General features: G+C 34.4%; 2 protein-coding genes across 6 annotated transcripts; both read left to right on the top strand.

The window, feature by feature from the left end:
- Positions 1-841: 841 nt before the first annotated feature.
- On the top strand, positions 842-8577 carry zgc:101783 (uncharacterized protein LOC447883 homolog). 3 transcript variants are annotated; one of them, XM_056452292.1, is made up of 11 exons: positions 842-1012; positions 1195-1388; positions 1461-1499; positions 3693-3797; positions 4426-4497; positions 4707-4821; positions 4920-4978; positions 7525-7575; positions 7681-7765; positions 7855-7981; positions 8090-8577. In XM_056452292.1, the coding sequence occupies exons 2-11, from the start codon at positions 1370-1372 to the stop codon at positions 8174-8176; spliced, it is 759 nt and encodes a 252-aa protein (XP_056308267.1). In that variant the 5' UTR covers positions 842-1012; positions 1195-1369; the 3' UTR covers positions 8177-8577. The 3 variants fall into 3 exon arrangements, with proteins under 3 accessions (XP_056308267.1, XP_056308268.1, XP_056308269.1); XM_056452293.1 differs by lacking the exons at positions 1195-1388; positions 1461-1499; XM_056452294.1 differs by lacking the exons at positions 842-1012; positions 1461-1499 and having other exon boundaries at positions 1106-1388.
- Positions 8578-8935: 358 nt separating this feature from the next.
- On the top strand, positions 8936-18106 carry LOC130219743 (E3 ubiquitin-protein ligase Hakai). Of its 3 annotated transcripts, XM_056452200.1 has the most exons (6): positions 8936-9034; positions 9609-9767; positions 12675-12775; positions 12898-12981; positions 13068-13141; positions 16971-18106. In XM_056452200.1, the coding sequence occupies exons 1-6, from the start codon at positions 9022-9024 to the stop codon at positions 17920-17922; spliced, it is 1383 nt and encodes a 460-aa protein (XP_056308175.1). In that variant the 5' UTR covers positions 8936-9021; the 3' UTR covers positions 17923-18106. The 3 variants fall into 3 exon arrangements, with proteins under 3 accessions (XP_056308175.1, XP_056308174.1, XP_056308176.1); XM_056452199.1 differs by lacking the exon at positions 8936-9034 and having other exon boundaries at positions 9581-9767; XM_056452201.1 differs by lacking the exon at positions 8936-9034 and having other exon boundaries at positions 9581-9767; positions 16986-18106.
- The last annotated feature ends 2217 nt before the right edge of the window (positions 18107-20323 follow it).

Consider the following 20323-nt stretch of genomic DNA (forward strand, 5'->3'; position numbering starts at 1 on the left):
GGTAAGTAAAATACATTTATTTATTTCTTTAGTGGAAGAGGAGGAGGAGAAGAAGGAGGAAGCCTGATTGTACTATCCCTTTACGCTTCACTGATATTCAGATGCTATGACACCAATTTCCCGTTTGTTCATGAGACTTTCCGAATAAAACTTGCAGGATATCTAACCAAGCCAGATTTGTCGATAGTTCAGAAATGGTGAGGCTTCAAACCCACACATTAATACTGCCATCCTAAAATTATAAGTGTAGCATATATATTCATGAATACAACAATACAATGTGTAAACCACTGATGGCCAAAGTAGGGCCTATCATCCCTCTGAAAAAAGCGAAAGAATGATGTGTATGTTTCGAGATTGTCAATTCAAATTTAATGTAACTCTCTGTTCGTTATATTGTTAAAAGCTAACTGAAATTAAATGTTTCAATAAATCAGTTCAAATGAATCCAATTTTGTTTAGATGTATGTTACTTAACTTATGTTAAAACAAGTCAGTGGCAGATTCTGCTTTACTACAGTAGTTTATTCAGCATTGAACTCCACTGTGTTATAAATATTGTTTATGTTTTTATTACTGCATTATGTTATAATTTAAAAAGTTTTACTGCATTAGCTAAAACGATTAAAAGTAATGTTCTCTATCTATTTTAAAATATTATCAATTAAATTAAGAAATTACCCATGCCTAACTTTAATGTAATATAGTTTGGTATATTTATCTTCGGCCCACGGCTCATAATGATAGAAAAAGTGTGGGCACTGGGCACAACTGGTGTAAACAAACGTGTTCCTTCCTGTAGTCGGCAGCGCCACCTAGCGGTTTTACTGCCTAATTGCTGAACGACAAACCCAGTAACGCGCCCAAGAGCCAGAAACTCAAATATTTAAAAGACTACAAGCACAAACGGAAATAACCTTTTTTTTAACCTTCATTGTACCGCTAATACGTTTTATGCACAGCAGAATTTCAGAAAAAGCTACATGGACATGCGAAGGGATCTTCAAAATGAGTAAGAATCAGGATACTATTTTTATGCTATTCCTGAAGTCTAATCCATTACCTGTTTCATTCAAAGGAAGTTGTCAAACTAGAATCCTAAAAAAAACGAGTTGATCGAGTTGGGGAGAAAATGGGTTGAATACTTCTGTAGTATCTTTGCACTGTCATAAGTCTGCCTTCTTGTGCTTTTAGAGAGTATAAGTCTACAACTTTATCCAGCAGTTTAGCAGGCAAGGACAACACAGCTGAACTATTTAAAGAAGTGGTCTAATATTAAAATACCTGTGTGATGTGTTAAAAAACTGGTATCCCTTCACCTTCGCTTACTGTAAAGTGGATCAACATTATCCGTGAGAGGAATTGAATCATGATTTACGTTCGAAGAGGTTGGTTTCGTTTGTCTTTGCTTTCTTTTCTCTCTCTCTATTTCATGTTTACGTTGACATTTTTACTTCTAGTTGGTCCCCTTGTGCTACACACGAGACAGAGAAACAGAAGTAAGTTGTTTTTGAAGACATACGAGATGTCTTGTTCGGAACAGCAGTGCATTGTTTACTTTCCTGGTTATATTGCTTTCATTCACAATAGCTACAGCACAAGGCGAATTGGAAAGTGAATGTAAATGCAGTTTATTTTTTGCATAGATGGCTATTTCTGAAAGCACTATTTGAATTCTGTCTCTAACTGGGTATTTTATTTTTTACATCCCAGTCCTTTTAAATAGACTTTAGAACAGTATGTGAAAGAACATAAATTAAATGTAGTGAATTAGCTTTGTGTTCCTGCTGATAAAACATGTCATGTTTGGTTAAGGTGGTCAAACTGGTTTTGTGACAAGCCAACTGCTGTTTTGATTCTGTTCCAAGGTGGTCTAGGTCTTGTAATCTCTCTTCAAATAAGGCAACTCACAAATGACCAGCATAGTCATCATCATCAGCATAGGAAAAAAAAAAACAGATACCATCAAAGAAATGCCATGTGCAGCAAGCCATGCTGGATTAATTACTTAGAAAATATAGATTGTTACAGATTACTTTGTGAAAATGTTTGTTCTAGCTGATGAATTTTGACTTTAGGCTTTTTGTTGAATGTTTTATCTTTCTTACTAATTAATATACCATATTGATATAGCACAACCAAAAAGAAAATCAACATCAAAAATGCATTAAATTTTACATTACATTGCAAAATAATTTCCCAAACTGTTGTGAATAACTAATGATAACAATATTTATAATATCTTATTACATGTCAGTGTAAACATTACAGAACTGTGAACATGCAACTGTTATTACAATACATATAGTTGTATTTTTTTATTTATTTAATTTATTATTATTATTCATTCACTAATTTTCTTTTCAGCTTAGTCCCTTTATTAATCTGGGGTCACCACAGCGGAATATACCGCCAACTTATCCAGCAAATGTTTTATGCAGCGAATGCCCTTCCAGCTGCAACCCATCACTGGGAAACATCCATACACACTCATTCAACACATACACTACGGACCATTTAGCCGTGGCGTAATATAGTCAGTTATACTCAATATAGTATATTCAGAAACCGGAGCACCTGGGGTGTTATTATTATTATTATTACTTTTTTATATGAATCATTTTATTCAAAGGTGGTTTGTTCTCAGAAATGACTGGTAACTTCTGCAGTATATGAACAATAATATATTACATGTTCAAAATCTGCCAGGTTTGAAATATTTTTGGCAACACTTCCAGAATCAACTGAATAATATGGCCATGATGTAGTGTTTTGGTTAATTTGCTTTTCCCCCAAACCCAGAATCACAGATTGCAAATAGATTTACATGGCAATTTTACATGTAATTTACATGGACGTCATTTTATATGTGAATATTCAAATGAATCTAAGCGACATTACAGACATTAGAATTTTTAGATCTGAATAAGAGTGAATAAATAAATGATTAATAATTTACCGTAATTATGTAAACAATATGTAATGCATAAAAGAAAACTGTAATCTGATCATGAACATTTTAAAATGTAATGTACTCTATTAGGGTATATGCACAGCTAGTGTTTCTTCCCATACAGATAAACTTCCGGGGAACTGTTAATGGGACTTTATCAAATTTATACGGTTCCTTTTACAGCATCGATGTTGTAATGTAATTAAAATACAATCAGTTAAACATACTTCAGCGTTTATTTAGTTGTTCAAGCATGAAACGAGATGAAAAGCCGTTTACACACACATGCTGTCAGGATCAGCAGGCAAGCGCAGAAACACCATTGAAAATACTGGAGTAAAATAAATGATCATATTTTAAAGACATGGAGTGTGAAAATGGAATTGAATTGAATTTAGTGCTCCGTGTACATTCTGAGACCCACGTTATATCGTATATCAATCAGGCAGTGGAGATTGTTGATTTTTAAAGAAAACAGAAATTTTGTTACGGCATACAGTTCACTGGAAGCTCTTGACGCAGGTTACTGAAAATTAAAAGTGCTTCTGCATATATTCTATTAGGAGCACTCTAATTAAAAGGAACAAGTTACTAGCCAGCACTGTACAAATTAATTACATGTAATTCAATTCCTCAATTACATGTGATACTGTGTAAATAATAAATCTATTTAGACAAAGATGACTGTTATAGTATTGTTTGAATTCTATATAATTGTGATTTAATTTACTTTTTACAGAAAAGTTGAAATTCATTTTGATGGTGGCTGCCTTCATAATATCCATAGGCCTTGTCCTCAAACTCCTGCAAATTAATCCAGAAGTAACATTTTCAAATTTAATAGGTGAGTTGCCAGTTTAAGGAACATTTTATTTATTAAATTATTTGTTTATTTAGTTTCCTACGAATGCATGCAATGTATGGTGTATACAGTTGAAGTCAGAATTATTAGCCCCCCTTTGAACATTTTTTCTTTTTTAAATATTTCCCAAATGATGATTAACAGAGCAAGGCAGTTTCCACAATATGTTTGATAATATTTTTTCTCCTGGAGAAAGTCTTATTTGCTTTATTTCAGCTAGAATAAAAGCAGTTCTTAATTTTTTAAAAGCCATTTTAAGGTCAAAATTATTAGTCCCTTTAAGCTATAAATTTTTTTATAGTCTACAGAACAAACCATCGTTATACAATAACTTGCCTAATTATCCTAACCTGCCAAGTTAACCTAATTAACCTAGTTAAGCCTTTAAATGTCACTTTAAGCTGTATAGAAGTGTCTTGAAAAATATCTAGTAAAATATAATTTACTGTCATCATGGCAAATATAAAATAAATCAGTTATTAGAAATGAGTTATTAAAACTATTATGTTTAGAAATGTGTAGAAAAAAATCTTCTCTCCGTTAAACAGAAATTGGGGAAAAAATAAACATGGGGGCTAATAATTCTATTGTATATTTGTGTAAAACACAGAAAGGTCAGTGGATGAAATGCATTTGGTCTCGTCGAAACCTGATAAGAAGATAATGGAGATCAAACCTGATGGTAAGAAATTTCCAAACAACTATTTTATTCTGTAAACTCTGATTAACAATAAAAACCGCTACTTCTGCTTATAATGAACAAATATTGTTTGTTGGTGTGGACGATAATGTAGATATCTTTATAGTTATTGTGCTTGATGTTAATGGGTGTTAAAGGTACACATTTAAGTATCCATTTCTGCTTGATTTTTATTCTGTTTATGTTTGTAGTGCCTAAAGCCAAATGTGGCCTGGCCAAACCATGTCCTGCAGGTGGTTTAGCCTTTAAGATGTACAGCGGTGCAACTAATATAGTTGGACCCCAAATATGCTTTGATGGAAAAATGTAAGGACTTTGACTTGTCATGCATGATTAACTAAAACGGCATAAGTGTTATTTAAAGCACAAGTGGAGTTTAAACTAGTTCTGCTATTTTGTTTTAGGTTAATACAGAAAGAGACACGAGGTAACTGGCAAGGAATTAATATTGTTGTTATCAATGGTAAGTGAATGCTAAAAAATGTAAGTAATTTATGACTACAGTATATTGTGAAATATTTTTATAATTATTATATATAATAGGGCTGCACGATACTGGAAAAATATGCAATATTGTTAAGTATTGCGATTTTAAAAATATTTCTTATGATATTACATTTCCAAAAGTGCTATTTCCATAAGCTGTTTTTAAATAATTTATTTATTTTATGATATTAAAATAAACGGGTAAAATCTATTTTTCAGATCAAGTTAAGTCTAATTCAGACTGAAAAAACATGTGAAGGTGTAAATACTTATTCTTTAAAACACTATAAATAAGTGAAAACCTCATCAGACTCTGATTGATTGTCTTTTCCTACCTTGTCTCGACTTCTGCCATTGGTGTTTATTTTCAGCTCTGGGTTCACCGCTTCAGCCAATAGCATAAAAACAGCTTCTGGGGAGCTAGTAAGGCCTCATCTGATTGGTCAAATTTTGATACAATCAATGCATAAAATAAATGCCATTTATCACACATAATTGCGATACGGATATTGCATATACTGTTATCAAGATAATTTTGTAGTATATTGTGCAGCCTTATTAGGTTCTTATTATACCTAAGTGCATTTTCTTAAGTACATTATTTGTATTTTTACATCTACTTCACTACATTCAAAAATAACAATACTATATTTGTAAGTCCACATTTGATGAAAGCATCTCATTGTTTTGAACTGAAGAAATTGTCATCCACTCAGAGACGTACTTCACATACCAATTTACGAACCAGATGAATTATTTCAGATTAAGATGATATATAGGTTGTAAACAATTCATTTGTAAATCGCAGTGACCTGATTGTATTTTTATCCGTGTCTCCAATCAACAACTCATTTGTTCAAATGATCTGGACAGAGTGAGTCACTATTCAGCGACTCACTGGTTCAAATGATCTGTTCATAGTTAGCCTCCAGTCTATGACTCACTGGTTCAAATGATCTGTTGAGAGTTGGGATCCAGTCTACGACTCACTGGTTCAAATGATCTGCTCAGAGTGAGTCTCCAGTCAATGACTCACTGGTTCAAATAATCTGTTCAGAGTGAGTCTCCAGTCGATGACTCACTGGTTCAAATGATCTGTTCAGAGTGAGTCTTCAGTCGATGGCTGTTTCTTAATATGCATTCTTCAGCGGTCTTGCATCCTCGTGTTCTCGTGTAACGTTATCATCAGCTGCCAAAGTTCAGTTCCAATACTCAAAGCCACAACAACAGAGGACGCGTGAAACTTCCCGGATGTGTTTTTGAAATCGAGGAAGCACCGATGCAGACTTGAGCACTGATCTTGCTCTAGAAGTCCCAGAAGTCATTGCGACTGGAGGTGGGAAGCGCAGCATTTTATTTAGATTTATTATTAAAGATAATTTAGATGATTTATTATTAATTCAGAGACATAACATTTCCCTAAATGAAACGGTAAAAGTAAACATTACCATGGACATCTTAATAAAGGAATAAACACATTAAGGGTGTTTGTTTGCTGAAATTCGTATTAAAATCTGTTTTATTCATATTGTACAATGAATATTTATGTTTTTATGCATAGTATATATTTTGAAAAAGGGAAAAACAATAAATTGTTGTATGAATGCTGTAATGTTTCAAGAATATTCCATTAAAAAACGCGTGAAGGTCATGTGACCATCAGGAAGAACGCAGCATCTCATTTCTCTAAAGACGCGTTCTCTGTCCTCGTGGTCACCCGAGTTCGTTCTTCCGAGGACACCTGGCAAGACCGGTCTCCATAAGAACGCAAGTTCGTTCTCCGCATTCTTGAAATTGAGAAACAGCCAATGACTCAATGGTTCAAATGATCTGTTCAGAGTGAGTTTTCAGTCAATGACTCACTGGTTCAAATGATCTGTTCAGAGTGAGTCTTCAGTCAATGACTCACTGGTTCAAATGATCTGTTCAGAGTGAGTCTCCAGTCAATGACTCACTGGTTCAAATGATCTGTTCAGAGTGAGTCTCCAGTCAATGACTCACTGGTTCAAATGATCTGTTCAGAGTGAGTCTCCAGTCAATGACTCACTGGTTCAAATTATCTGTTAAGAGTGAGTCTCCAGTCAATGACTCACTGGTTCAAATTATCTGTTCAGAGTGAGTCTCCAGTCAATGACTCACTGGTTTACATGATCTGTTCATAGTTGTTCTCCAGTCACTGACTCACTGGTTGAAATGATCTGTTCAGAATTAGTCTGATTTCTAACAACACACTGATTCAAATAATTCAAAAATCTTTCATAATCTCTCAAATTATTTGGTCAGATCAAGCTTCCAGTCAATGACTCGCTGTTTCAAATGATCCAGCCTCTCTTCAACAACTCACTGGTTGTAATATCAGTTAATACTTGTTCTGAAATATATTATATTAGGGTATCTGTGCTTTTTCTGAAGTATTTATCTTGTGTACTTCCTTCACCATTGATTTTAATATTACTGTTGATGTTACTGTTTATTTTATGTTTGTATAAATGCAATTTTTTTTACTTTGTTTTAAAAATTTAGAAGAAACGGGTGAGCATGTCAAAACTGGCAGCTTCAATATGTGGACGGGAAGTATGTTTCATCTTCATGTTATTGATCAAAGTTCTTACCTTGTATATACAGATTTGCATTTTCAGATCACATGTATGTAATAAATCAATCTTCTGTTGTTTTCAGAGGTTGAAGAGTTAATAGAGTTTCTGAACTCAATCGAGGATGGTTCTTTTGTGTTGATTGCCACTTTTGATGATCCATCCACAAAGTACAGTAGTTTCAGTTTCATATGTACAGTACGTCCTACCATGATGTTGCCTCGTCATGTCATAATTAATATGATTTCTTGTATTGTAGGCTAAATGATGAGGCAAGGGCGCTTCTTGCAGGGCTTGGCAGTGCATTTATATCAAAAGTCGGTTTCAGAGACAACTGGATCTTTGTGGGAGGAAAAAAAACCTTAGCCCGAGTCTATTTTGAGCAGGTAATGCCATTGACAAAAGTACCAATTCATGTAATAAAAATACTTTTCAGGTGCATGTGTGCATTTTTCTCTTTTTTATTTATTTATTTAGTTATTTATTTATTTTAGCACATGAAGAATGACCGAGACACCAACAAGTATGACGGATGGCCAGAAATGATCGAGATGGAAGGTTGCATACCAAGATTACGCTGATTTTCCTACTGCTCCAAAGAACAGTTGCCTGTCACTTTTAAATCTGCCATTGGAAGCTCTTTTGCCATGTTTGAGTATCATTTACCCCAACCCAATGATGTAATTAAAACCATGTGTATGTATTGGTTTGGATACCAAAATGTGGTAATATGTGTTGAGAAACTTGTACTTGAGTGTAAGAGTGTTTTTTTATATAAAAATAAAAAAGTTCATCATATTTAATGTTTTTTTTCTAATCATTTACTTATACAGGTGTTTTAGTTGTGTATGTGTTTTGTAAAAAGGTGGTAGTAGCCTACATAAGGGGTTAAAACCTTTTTTGATGTAAAGTAAAAATAATAAGAGGCAGTTATCTGTATTTTCGGTTGCAAAGTGGCAAAAAATAAAAAAGATGTGTTGTCTTTTGTGACTTTTTGTTGCACAGACTGTCTTCTAAAGAAGTTGATGCAAAACAATCATAGATTATGTATATTATATAATTATGCTATGTTAATTATGCTTTTTATCCCTGGGTGTTTTATTTTAAAAATCATCGCCAGTTTAATAAGTACAGTTGAAACTTATGCTGTTATCTCTATGTGGTTTATGATGCTGTTCTGTAATCAAAATCAATAAATTATCTTTTGTTAGTTATGATTACGACTTAAGCTGGCAAAGAAATATTAATGACTGTGTCAAAAAATATGAATACATGATACTTAACTATTATATATGACCAAACAACTTGCAACATGCCAAATCGAAAACATACATCGCACGCTTGCGTAAACTGTGCGCAGCGTTGATCTGCAAACTGCACGAAGCCACTCCCATCACTTCAACGCAGTAATGCACCGCGTCAAGTCATGGACCAAAATGGTGAGCTACAAGCTAATATAATAAAGCATTTTACGCCAACTTTACATTTTAAATACACAAAACGTTTCATAGTGAAAGACAACCACCTGCCAGTAAAGCAGCGTGCCCCTGGTGCCATTTATGTGTCGCTATGTGTTGGCAGTGAACGCATTTATTGTCAGTATCCCGCTAACTAGGGGCTGACAGGACATGCAAGTGCCATAAACACAGACACATTCAAATTAGTCTTTAATATGTATTAAAACACCAATATTCTCATAAATTAAAATGTAGAGTTTTCTGTAAGCGTTGTGGTTAAACTAACTCTTGTTTTCAAATACAAGTCACTGGCCTTGCAGGGTTTTTGAGTTTGTTTTGCTTGTTAATACACTTATGTGTTCTTTAACTTAACTGAATTATAATAATATCTGTAGCAGTACTGTTTTATCGATTTCCTCATTTTACGATGTGCTTATTTTTATTCTGAGCTAATGTAGTGATAAACTGTATGTTTATGATGTAGCATTAATGTAGTGTGTGCTTGTTAGGTGTAACGTAGTTTACTTATTTTGGATGTCTTCTATGTCTTCATCAGATAATGACCTTCAAGGAACTGATGGTTCGGGATCACTTGGAGGTCTTGATGTTCGCAGACAGATCCCAATCAAGTTACTGTCTAAACAGACAATGAGAGGCAAACCACCTGCCCAACCTCAGCGTCCAGCCACCAGACTGCCCTCAAAGAGAGAGGAAGGTTGGTTTTAGTGACTGAAGTATTTTACAATTAAATTGGTCCTAATACTACACACAAATCTGAAATACATTTTCTAAAATCATTCAAAATAGAAATAATTGACACCAGTACACTCTATGATCAACTTAGCTAACGATGCTTTTGAGAAATGTTGCCGGGTCTTTAGGACTGACTGTCAGTCTGCAATTGATAAAATTATATCTGTTATTTTTCACACAGTATTTTAAAGATTCTCTATATGTTATGGACACATGATTAAAAACAATAGTTGTGTCTTTTTTAACTTAAAAAAAATCGTTTTTATTGCAATTCTGAGTTAAAGGGAACTCATCTGTCTTGTTTTTAAAAAATTTGCATATAGATGACAGCATTGTCAACAGCACCCTGTCTAATGTATCCACAAAATAATGACTCTTAAATTGTACTTCTTATATCTTTTATATCTGCTATTTTTTCCAAAAACGTGCACCTTTAACCGTTTTATAAAATTTTCAGTCTCCCAAAATGCTGTTGACTTAAAAATGAACGGCTAAAACATAATATAAAATAATTATAAAAATATAATAGCTTAATTAATGAATAAGTTAAAATAATTAAATGTATTATTAAGTTAAGCTTACCATATAACATGGAATTCAAAATATTTTCCATTTGCGAGTTTATATCTCATCATTCTGACATCTTTCTCATAATTGCACTCTTATTTGTCACTGAGTACGTTTACATGGACACCAATAAACCGAATTTAATATGATTAAGACAATACTCAGATTAAGATTCTACCATGTAAACAGTGATTTTTGATCAATTTAATCAGAATAATTGAACTAAACAGAAATCTAGTTATTGTTATTGGGGCGCAGTACAGACATGTAAACACCTTAATCAAACTAATACTGTTGTGTTGGATTTTCGCCGCATTTTGCAATAAGGTAGTCTATACATGCATAGTTGTTTAACACTATTCTCTGCACCTACCGAGTAGGTGAAAGATCACAGACACCTGCATAGCGAAATGTGGAGGGTTTTTTTTCTCATATGGCGTTTGGTATGAAATTCCATTAAAACAACACTCATCCAGTAGTTCATACTTGCATCCAATATCTCATTTGTCACGGGAACATGCATGAAATGTTCCTGAATAAAAGTGAAAGTGCCAAACTGCCGTTAAAGTCAACAAATTGAAACACCCAAATTTACATGAAACTCCGGAGGAAATGTGGATAGCACGGTGACGCAATGATGTTAATGGAATTATGTCCGATAACATGTAAAATGGGATAATGAAAGGAACATTAAAAAAGCAACTTATGTAAACACCTTAATAATATTATCTTATTAAGATTAAGGCAAATAATATGATTACTGATGTCCATGTAAACGTAGTCACTGTTGCAGAAAATAAAGACACAATTCTAAGGAAAGTCTGAGAATTGAAAGATTAAAAATCTGAATTCAAAACACAATACTGCAAGAGAAGAAAATAAAAAAAATAATAATGAGAATTGTTTATCCTATTGTCGTTTTGCATTTTATATGCATTATCTGATGCTTACATGTGATCCTAAAAATGTCTGAAAAACTGTTAAAAGTAATATCAAAACCTCATACTGTACTTTGTAATGCTGTAAAGCCTAAATTTACATTTCAGTTTTTATTTATTTATTTCTTGAATACAAAATTCAATAAACATGTAAACAAATAAGTTATTTTCGGCTGCAATTTTGTGCATATGTGTTTTAACTTTTCTTTTGGGTGTTTGGACTATAATTGAGAACATAAGTCGAATATACTAAGGCCCCGTTTACACTTATACATTTTAGATTTAAAAGCACCCCCCGCCAAAGTTTTGCTATGGTTATGCCTTCCATCCACACAAAGTTGTCAAGCCCCAAAAACAGAGCGTTTTGGAAATGCAAAATGGCCTCTTCAGCTTTTAAAACGCTGCTGCTCCATGTCAGTGTGGGGGAAAACGGAGACATCTGAAAACGGAGACGTGGCTGCCAACATTCGCGCTACCTGATTGGGGCTTTTCCTCAGTATCAAGTACAACAAAGTTCAGTCTTGCAACCTTTCCTTTTAAGTTCAGACTTCGCAAGTTTATAATGAACTCCAGAGGAAGTGAGGGCACCTCGGGTAAATCTTCAAATGTAACATATGTAATCTTGAAAACATGGAAACATGACATAAAGCACTGTCTCTTTTAATTTTTATATTAACAAATTGAACATAACAGACACCAAAAATGTTCAGACGTTCATATTTAAATTCCCCTCATCTACACTGTATGCAAATTTATAACAAAACGAAGCCTAATAACTGCATCCTTTCATTTTTTATTCAAAATTATGAAAAAGGTTCACTGTGGTTTTGGTAATATGTGTTTAGTGTCAGGCTATATGTACACAATAAAGATTTTCAGAGGAAATGCGAAATAGTGCATACGAAATGGCTGTCTCCTTAGCTAAATATAATAATCAGTAATAATTATAAAAGTATAAAGTACAATAAGTTTACACAATATAGGAAATAAAGGCAAGCGGTGGCTCAAACGTGCGGACTCCGTGTACATGGTTACATAAATTAGCTATATTAACTTATCTTTGCGCTAAGCCAAAACACGTTAACTGAGAACAAGTAGGCTAATAGATTCAAAAGATCGACTTGTTAGATATAGGTCTACACAAGATAAATTATAGATAGCGTTTAACGACTACAGAGAGATGAGATGCCGCGGCAGATTCGGGATGGACTGGACAACGTTCAGCTGCTCACACCCGGGAATTATGAAACAATTATATTTGTTTTTGAAATGGTTAAACATTAAATAGTGCTGAGGTTTTCACAGACTTTTTGCTATGTCTAATTTGCTTGTCTTTTAAAAATTGTAATATTTGTGACCTTTAGAGCCTTTCAGATATAAACAAGAGGAAAGATTTGAGTGTAAATCAGGAGATGCATATGGAAACCATCGCAGATTCCCTCATCCAATCTTCTGGGATTATAAGGTTACATGTTTGTCTTTAGTTAGTTACAAACCAATAATGTTTTTTAACAATAAAGAGCATTTAGTAATAATTGAATAAGTATTGAAATATTTAATATAAGTGAGACCTGTTTGTTTCCACAGCTCAACTTAGTAGGAGTAAAAGATGACACTCCAGTCCATTTCTGTGACAAGTGTGGCCTGCCCATAAAAATTTATGGGCGAATGGTAAGAACAACTTTCGAGACACTATACAATATTCTTTATACTCCTAGAGATCCTTCATTGAAAACAAGGCTTTTTGTTTCCACTAGATCCCCTGTAAGCATGTTTTCTGCTACGACTGTGCAGTGTATTACGAGAAGAAGTGTGACAAAATGTGCCCTGGGTGAGTTTTCACTTTGTTTAACTGAATTCTGTTTGTGAATGCAGCATGTTCTGTTTCCCTGGTAACGTCTGTATGGGTTAGAATAAGAGGATATCAGCTGACTTTGTGGTTCACATGCACATACTGTACTTTTCTGAAATATCCACCTTTGTTGTTAAGAGTTCAATGCGAAGAATGAACTGAATACTGTTAGAAACTGCACCTACCTAAACTAGTATTTATTTATATATTGTAACAAATATCAAACCTCTTTCAAGCACAGTGTGAGCTGCTCATGTTTTTTTCAATGTCCATGTTAACAGATTAGAGTTTTCACACCGCACGCATAAGCAGAGCTGCGATCATTTCGGCGCTGGGTGTATTTTTGCTGTGCGGCTTACAGTACACTCAGTTAAAGTGACAGTGCATTAATGATAACAAAAAACACATTAGACACATTAAAAAGTAGCAGTTTTACACTATAAATAAATCAATAGTATCCACAGATTTTTTTAGGCAATAAAATTTGCTTAAAATATTTAAAATGCAACAAATATTTGTTTGGGCCCAAACAAACAATTTTTTAAATCAGTTTTGCTTATGTTGTGAACACTTTGATTATGTATAAATATCATTAATGCTATGTTGTACAAATATTATTCCTACTATACATCATGCTGACAATCAAAAAGAAAATGATATAATACATGATATTACAGGCTATTGTTTAAGTCCCTTTAAGGCAAGTCATTTCACTCGGTGGCCATCTTTAAAACATCTCTCGGGCAGTATGCTCAGGCATTCTGTCTGAATGGGGAAACATCAAATTCTCTAAAACTGCTTTCCAAGCTTACGATTGAATTTCATATTAGAAATCACCAATAAAATGAAACAACAACTGTCTTAGTTTCATTTCTAAACATCCAAATCACACAAAATCTGCAGAAACTCGCTTCTGGTCTGAGCCTTTCCCCCGGAGTATCGTCAGTCTATAGTGATTGATGATTGGCTCCTGTACTAAAAGGCAGGATTTATTTGCCATTTGCTGTAGTGATCGATGATTGGCTCCTGTACTAGTAGACGGGGCTTTATTCAATATATTGACCGTTACACATTTCCCCATTCAAAGAGATGCGAGTGACATGTGTATTCTAGTCTTTGTCTGAGTGCACCTGTAAAGACACGAATGACACTTCTCATAGAGCTTGAACCATACAGTTATTTATGATCTACATAATTAGTAAAGTATAGACTTACAGGTTAGGGAAACAGCATGGGGGGACGTTGCTGCTGGCCTTCATGCAGATGGAAAGTAATAATAAAAGATAGATAGATAGATAGATAGATAGATAGATAGATAGATAGATAGATAGATAGATAGATAGATAGATAGATAGATAGATAGATGGATGGATGGATGGATGGATGGATGGATGGATGGACGAGTAACTAACTAGACAGGCAGAGATAGATAGATAGATAGATAGATAGATAGATAGATAGATAGATAGATAGATAGATAGATAGATAGATAGATAGATAGATAGATAGATAGATGGATGGATGGATGGATGGATGGATGGATGGATGGATGGATGGATGGATGGACGAGTAACTAACTAGACAGGCAGAGATAGATAGATAGATAGATAGATAGATAGATAGATAGATAGATAGATAGATAGATAGATAGATAGATAGATAGATAGATAGATAGATAGATAGATAGATAGATAGATAGATAGATAGATAGATAGATAGATAGATAGATAGATAGATAGATAGATAGATAGATAGATAGATAGATAGATAGATAGATAGATAGATAGATAGATAGATAGATAGATAGATAGATAGATAGATAGATAGATAGATAGATAGATAGATAGATAGATAGATAGATAGATAGATAGATAGATAGATAGATAGATAGATAGATAGATAGATAGATAGATAGATAGATAGATAGATAGATAGATAGATAGATAGATAGATAGATAGATAGATAGATAGATAGATAGATAGATAGATAGATAGATAGATAGATAGATAGATAGATAGATAGATAGATAGATAGATAGATAGATAGATAGATAGATAGATAGATAGATAGATAGATAGATAGATAGATAGATAGATAGATAGATAGATAGATAGATAGATAGATAGATAGATAGATAGATAGATAGATAGATAGATAGATAGATAGATAGATAGATAGATAGATAGATAGATAGATAGATAGATAGATAGATAGATAGATAGATAGATAGATAGATAGATAGATAGATAGATAGATAGATAGATAGATAGATAGATAGATAGATAGATAGATAGATAGATAGATAGATAGATAGATAGATAGATAGATAGATAGATAGATAGATAGATAGATAGATAGATAGATAGATAGATAGATAGATAGATAGATAGATAGATAGATAGATAGATAGATAGATAGATAGATAGATAGATAGATAGATAGATAGATAGATAGATAGATAGATAGATAGATAGATAGATAGATAGATAGATAGATAGATAGATAGATAGATAGATAGATAGATAGATAGATAGATAGATAGATAGATAGATAGATAGATAGATAGATAGATAGATAGATAGATAGATAGATAGATAGATAGATAGATAGATAGATAGATAGATAGATAGATAGATAGATAGATAGATAGATAGATAGATAGATAGATAGATAGATAGATCGATCGATCTGTGCAACAGCCGCCAGTCAGCTGCGCAGTGCAGACACTGCTGATGTGATAGACTGTGTGTGTACTGCTTCTGCTTTCCCTATGTGCTGCAGATGCACTGCTTTGTTAAAAAGAAAAAATAATTTTCTAGTATTAATTGTTTGCATATAGCATAGCAATAGCATTTAGCATAGTTTAGTTTTGGTGCATTTCTTGTCTCTTAAATAAATGCAACATAATATTGATCTAACACTTTTGAGAGGTGGTCACAGGTGTGTGGTTTATCCAGCTTATTATATTATGTTAAGATTATTTTACTTCATATTAAGCAGCTGTTTTTTTAAACTGATGACAGACATCTAATTTATTTTAGTTGTAATGTTTTCTTTGGGTTTTGCTATCATCGGTATCCACATACAAATCCACAAATAAGTTTTTTTTAATTATTATTCATTTGATTATTTGGTCAGGTATAGAATATATAATTCTAAAACATTTTAGATAAGATTTGCAGAGATGTTTACAGTACAGCTGGTTACACAGATCAGAATTTTATTATTAAATTAACTATGTTGTAATAACAGGTTTTTGGACAATTTAAAGTTATTTCACATTTTGCTCCATCCCATTAGCCATGTTTGACCTGCGAATTTATGAAGCCACTTGACCAACAGAAAACTGATGCGTCAAAGAAAGAACTGATGCGCTCAAAAGTGTTTCTTTGCCACATTACCAACTTGGCAATGAGCAAACTCTGCCTGCATAACTTCTTTGCCTTCATGTAAAACTCAGTAGGATTCATATGGATTGAATGGAATGGATTTTTGAATTTCGGTAGTTAAATTTTGCCTAGCAATGCTAAATCTGACTGGACATTGACCATGACCAGTATATGCTACCATTATTATAAAATCAACATTTAACATTGGTCTTCAGTATAATTCAGTCAACATGTTTTTAATGCGTTTAATCTAAGAAATGGCTGATATCCAAAATAAGACCTAGTTAGTGAACTTTTGGATGTCATTGTGAAAACCAAGTGCTTTCCTTGTTTATGACATAATTAATCATAGGTTATTCATAGAATAAAAGTGTATATGTATCTGCGTCCACTTCTTCTACTAAACTCTTAAGTTCAGTTTGTCCCTGTACAGCTGCACAGACCCGGTCCAGCGCATCGAACAGTGCCAGCGTGGCTCTCTCTTCATGTGCAACATTGTGCAAGGCTGCAAACGCACCTACCTCTCACAGCGAGACCTGCAGGCACACATCAACCATCGCCATATGAGGGCCAGCAAGACCGGAAGTTCTCGCCCAGATCCATCACTTTGGGCCTCCGACCCATCAGACCGCTTCCGGTTACCACCACCTCCACATTTAACTAAATCACACCCTCTAATTCCTCCTCCACTGCAAGGCCACGATGCCTACAACCATCCACCTCCAGCTTCACCCTCCGATTTGGGTCCTTCCCCACGGCCCCTTCCCCCAGAAACCTTCCGGATTGCCACATTGTCTACACGCAAACATAGCAACCTCATCACGGTGCCCATTCATGATGACTCAGGGAGCTCTGGCCTCTCGCACCCACATACACCCCCTGGCCCACCTCAACACCATCACTCTGGTGATTACACCAGCCAACCGGTGGTGTCTCACCCGCATCACATTATGCCTCCACTACAACAACCACATTACGGGCCTCCGCCACCTCCACCACCTCCTCTCAGTATCCCAATGCAACACCCGCCACAGGGCTCTGCCACACCTCACATGGTTTACAACCAACCACCTCCAATGTCAACACCCCCTCCACCCGGACACATCATCAGCCCAATGCCACCGTTCATGAACCACCCTCCACCTGGTCCCATTCCCCCAGTCAGTTCACACTGCTACAACCCAAACTCAATGCCACAGGACCAAGGCACACTAAGCCCACCTTTTACCCAACCAGGCGGTATGAGCCCAGGAATTTGGCCCAATCCACGTGGGCCCCATCAGCCCTGTATGCAAGGGCCACCACCACAGGGACAGATGCCAGGGCCTCACCACCCAGACCAGTCACGATATAGACCATATTACCAGTAGAATTTGCCACAGTCACAGTTTGAGTGCACAAAGTATCATTTATGATTGGATATGGTCCACCGGGCCTTGTGTGTTTGATGATAACTTGATATAATTACCATTGCTGGTGCTTTTTGTACTAGTGTCCCTCATTCAGGGCAGTTCCATTGAATAAAAAAAAAACTATTACTTGAATGGAAAAATACACTTTGTTTGGAATAATTTATCATGGTTTTGTTTGAAACATTTACATAATGTTGTACCCAACAACTGCAATAAATGAAACTTGATCATATGAACTCTATATAAATTTTTTTGAGCAGAGAGATTGATACTAGTTAAAGGGTTAATTCACCTGAAAATGACATTTCTGTTAATTAGTGGTGTAACAGATCACAAATCTCACGGTTCGGATCACTTAATGATTTTTAGTCACGGATTGGACCATGTTTCGGATCAGCCAAAAAGGGGAGGAGACAAAGTAATTTGCTTTTCATTTATTACAAAATCAGTACTGCAAGACACTTTTGGTTTTAACAAACAGAACTTAAAACCTGTCATTTTATTAAAAAATAAAATGACGAAATAATCATCTGAATAAAAATAAATTGTAAAATATTCAGTATTGTGAAAAATTCACTGTTACTACTACTGTTGCTGATAACACTAAATGTAGAAATCTAACAATTTGTACAACCCATGTTTGTTTTTTGTCTCATTTTCAATAAATGTTTCGGTTTTTCACTCATAAAACTTAATGTTTCGTTGCTAGCTGTATCAGTTTTGATGAATTAATAAGTGGCATATTTATGATGGCTGGTTAAACCACCTATTAGTTAAATGTAATTGCTGCCCACAACTTTTTTTAATGTCGTTAAATGCATATGACGGCGATTTTAATCTTTACCATAAGCATCACTGGTTTTATTTAAACAATTAACTGTTATCCCAGTACTTCTGTGTTATTTAACTGTTTGTAACCTCATAACTAATTCCAAAGACTAAAGACTCAATATATTAGGTTGAATAAATGCATGCAAAAACCTATTATTTATAATTTATGTTGCGTGGGTGTTGAGATCTCGATCTTTTAATGAGTAATCGTGCAGCTTACACTGAATGCATTAATGCAGGCTAAGCAGTGGCAGAAAACACCTAAAATGAAACCCTCAACATCCCGAATAACCTACCACAGCTTCTTCGGTCATCATTATATTTTACAGGAAATCCTAGATGCTTTCATACATGTGATTTGAACCCAAGAGGCGATCTCTCTGTGATCATTACAAATTTAGGATTAATCTACCAGTAAAAAAAAATTATAATCCATGGGTCACGTTTGTTCCGAACTGTGGGTTGTGATCCATATGAATCACAGATCAACAGTGATCCGTTACACCACAACTGTTAATTATTCCCCACCCTCATGTCATTTAAATCCCCTGAGAGCGTTCAAAATTTAAATTAAGATTTTTTTAGTTGAAATCCTAGAGCTCCCTCCTTCTCCATATGCAGCAACTGTTACAAAGATGTTCAAAGTCCAGAAAAAGAGCCAAAACCATTGTCAACATTCCATGTGACTTAATCATACGAAACTCCAGGAACACTTTTGTGTGCCACATAAATGTAAAAACAACTTTGTTCGCAGTGTTTTCTCTTCCTTGTCAGGTCCTGGTGTGCATTTACTACGTAGAATATGATGCTTGTGTGTAATGCTGCTGACTCTTAACATGTCGTATTGCTTGTAGTTGACATACACACTGGTGATCTGATGAGGATAATAAATCAATGGCAAACAAAGCCATTTTTTAGTTTTTTGGTGCTCAAAAGTGTTTTCAGAACTTGTATTACAGTTCAAGCACTGAAGACACATGAAATGTTTTGACAATGTTTTGGTTTGTTTTCTGGACGTTGAACTGCTCTGGATTGTTGCTGTATATGGAGGATCAGAGAGCTCTTGGATTTCATCTAAAATGTCTTAATCTGTGTTCCAAAGATTATCAGATGTCTCTGGGGATTGAAACGTTGGATGATATAGAGCATTTTTGAGAGAAGTAAACAAAAACAATATTTCCAACATATTTTCTGTTTTATATTTTTAAATTTCTATAGCTTTTGAGAATCCAAAAGAACCATATATTGATCAATAAGCTTGTGATAGCTGTTTTAACATTAAGTTATGATTGAATTGCCTCTTGTTACAGTTATGAAATAGTTTGATAACAAGCAGGATGTGTTCATGGGCCAATGACATTACCACATTGAAATGGTCTATACGGGCTATATGTAAAATTTAGAAACGCCTATTATTAGCGACACCCGTTTTTGTTAAGTGAACTGCAGCCATCATTATTTGTGCTTGCATTTACAGTTGAAGTCAGAATTATTTACCCCCGTTTATTTTCTTTCACCAATTTCTGTT

This window comes from Danio aesculapii, chromosome 25 (genome assembly GCF_903798145.1).
Source record: "Danio aesculapii chromosome 25, fDanAes4.1, whole genome shotgun sequence".
Lineage (NCBI taxonomy): Eukaryota > Metazoa > Chordata > Actinopteri > Cypriniformes > Danionidae > Danio > Danio aesculapii.

Bases quoted from the DNA above. Each gene is read 5' to 3' on its own strand.
- zgc:101783 (XM_056452292.1), top strand. The intron at 3,798-4,425 runs GTGAGTTGCCAG...TGTAAAACACAG, and splicing joins AACATTTTCAAATTTAATAG to AAAGGTCAGTGGATGAAATG. The intron at 7,982-8,089 runs GTAATGCCATTG...TATTTATTTTAG, and splicing joins CCCGAGTCTATTTTGAGCAG to CACATGAAGAATGACCGAGA.
- LOC130219743 (XM_056452199.1), top strand. From the start codon at position 9,587: ATGTCTTCTATGTCTTCATCAGATAATGACCTTCAAGGAACTGATGGT. The intron at 9,768-12,674 runs GTTGGTTTTAGT...TGTGACCTTTAG, and splicing joins GCCCTCAAAGAGAGAGGAAG to AGCCTTTCAGATATAAACAA. The intron at 12,982-13,067 runs GTAAGAACAACT...TGTTTCCACTAG, and splicing joins TAAAAATTTATGGGCGAATG to ATCCCCTGTAAGCATGTTTT.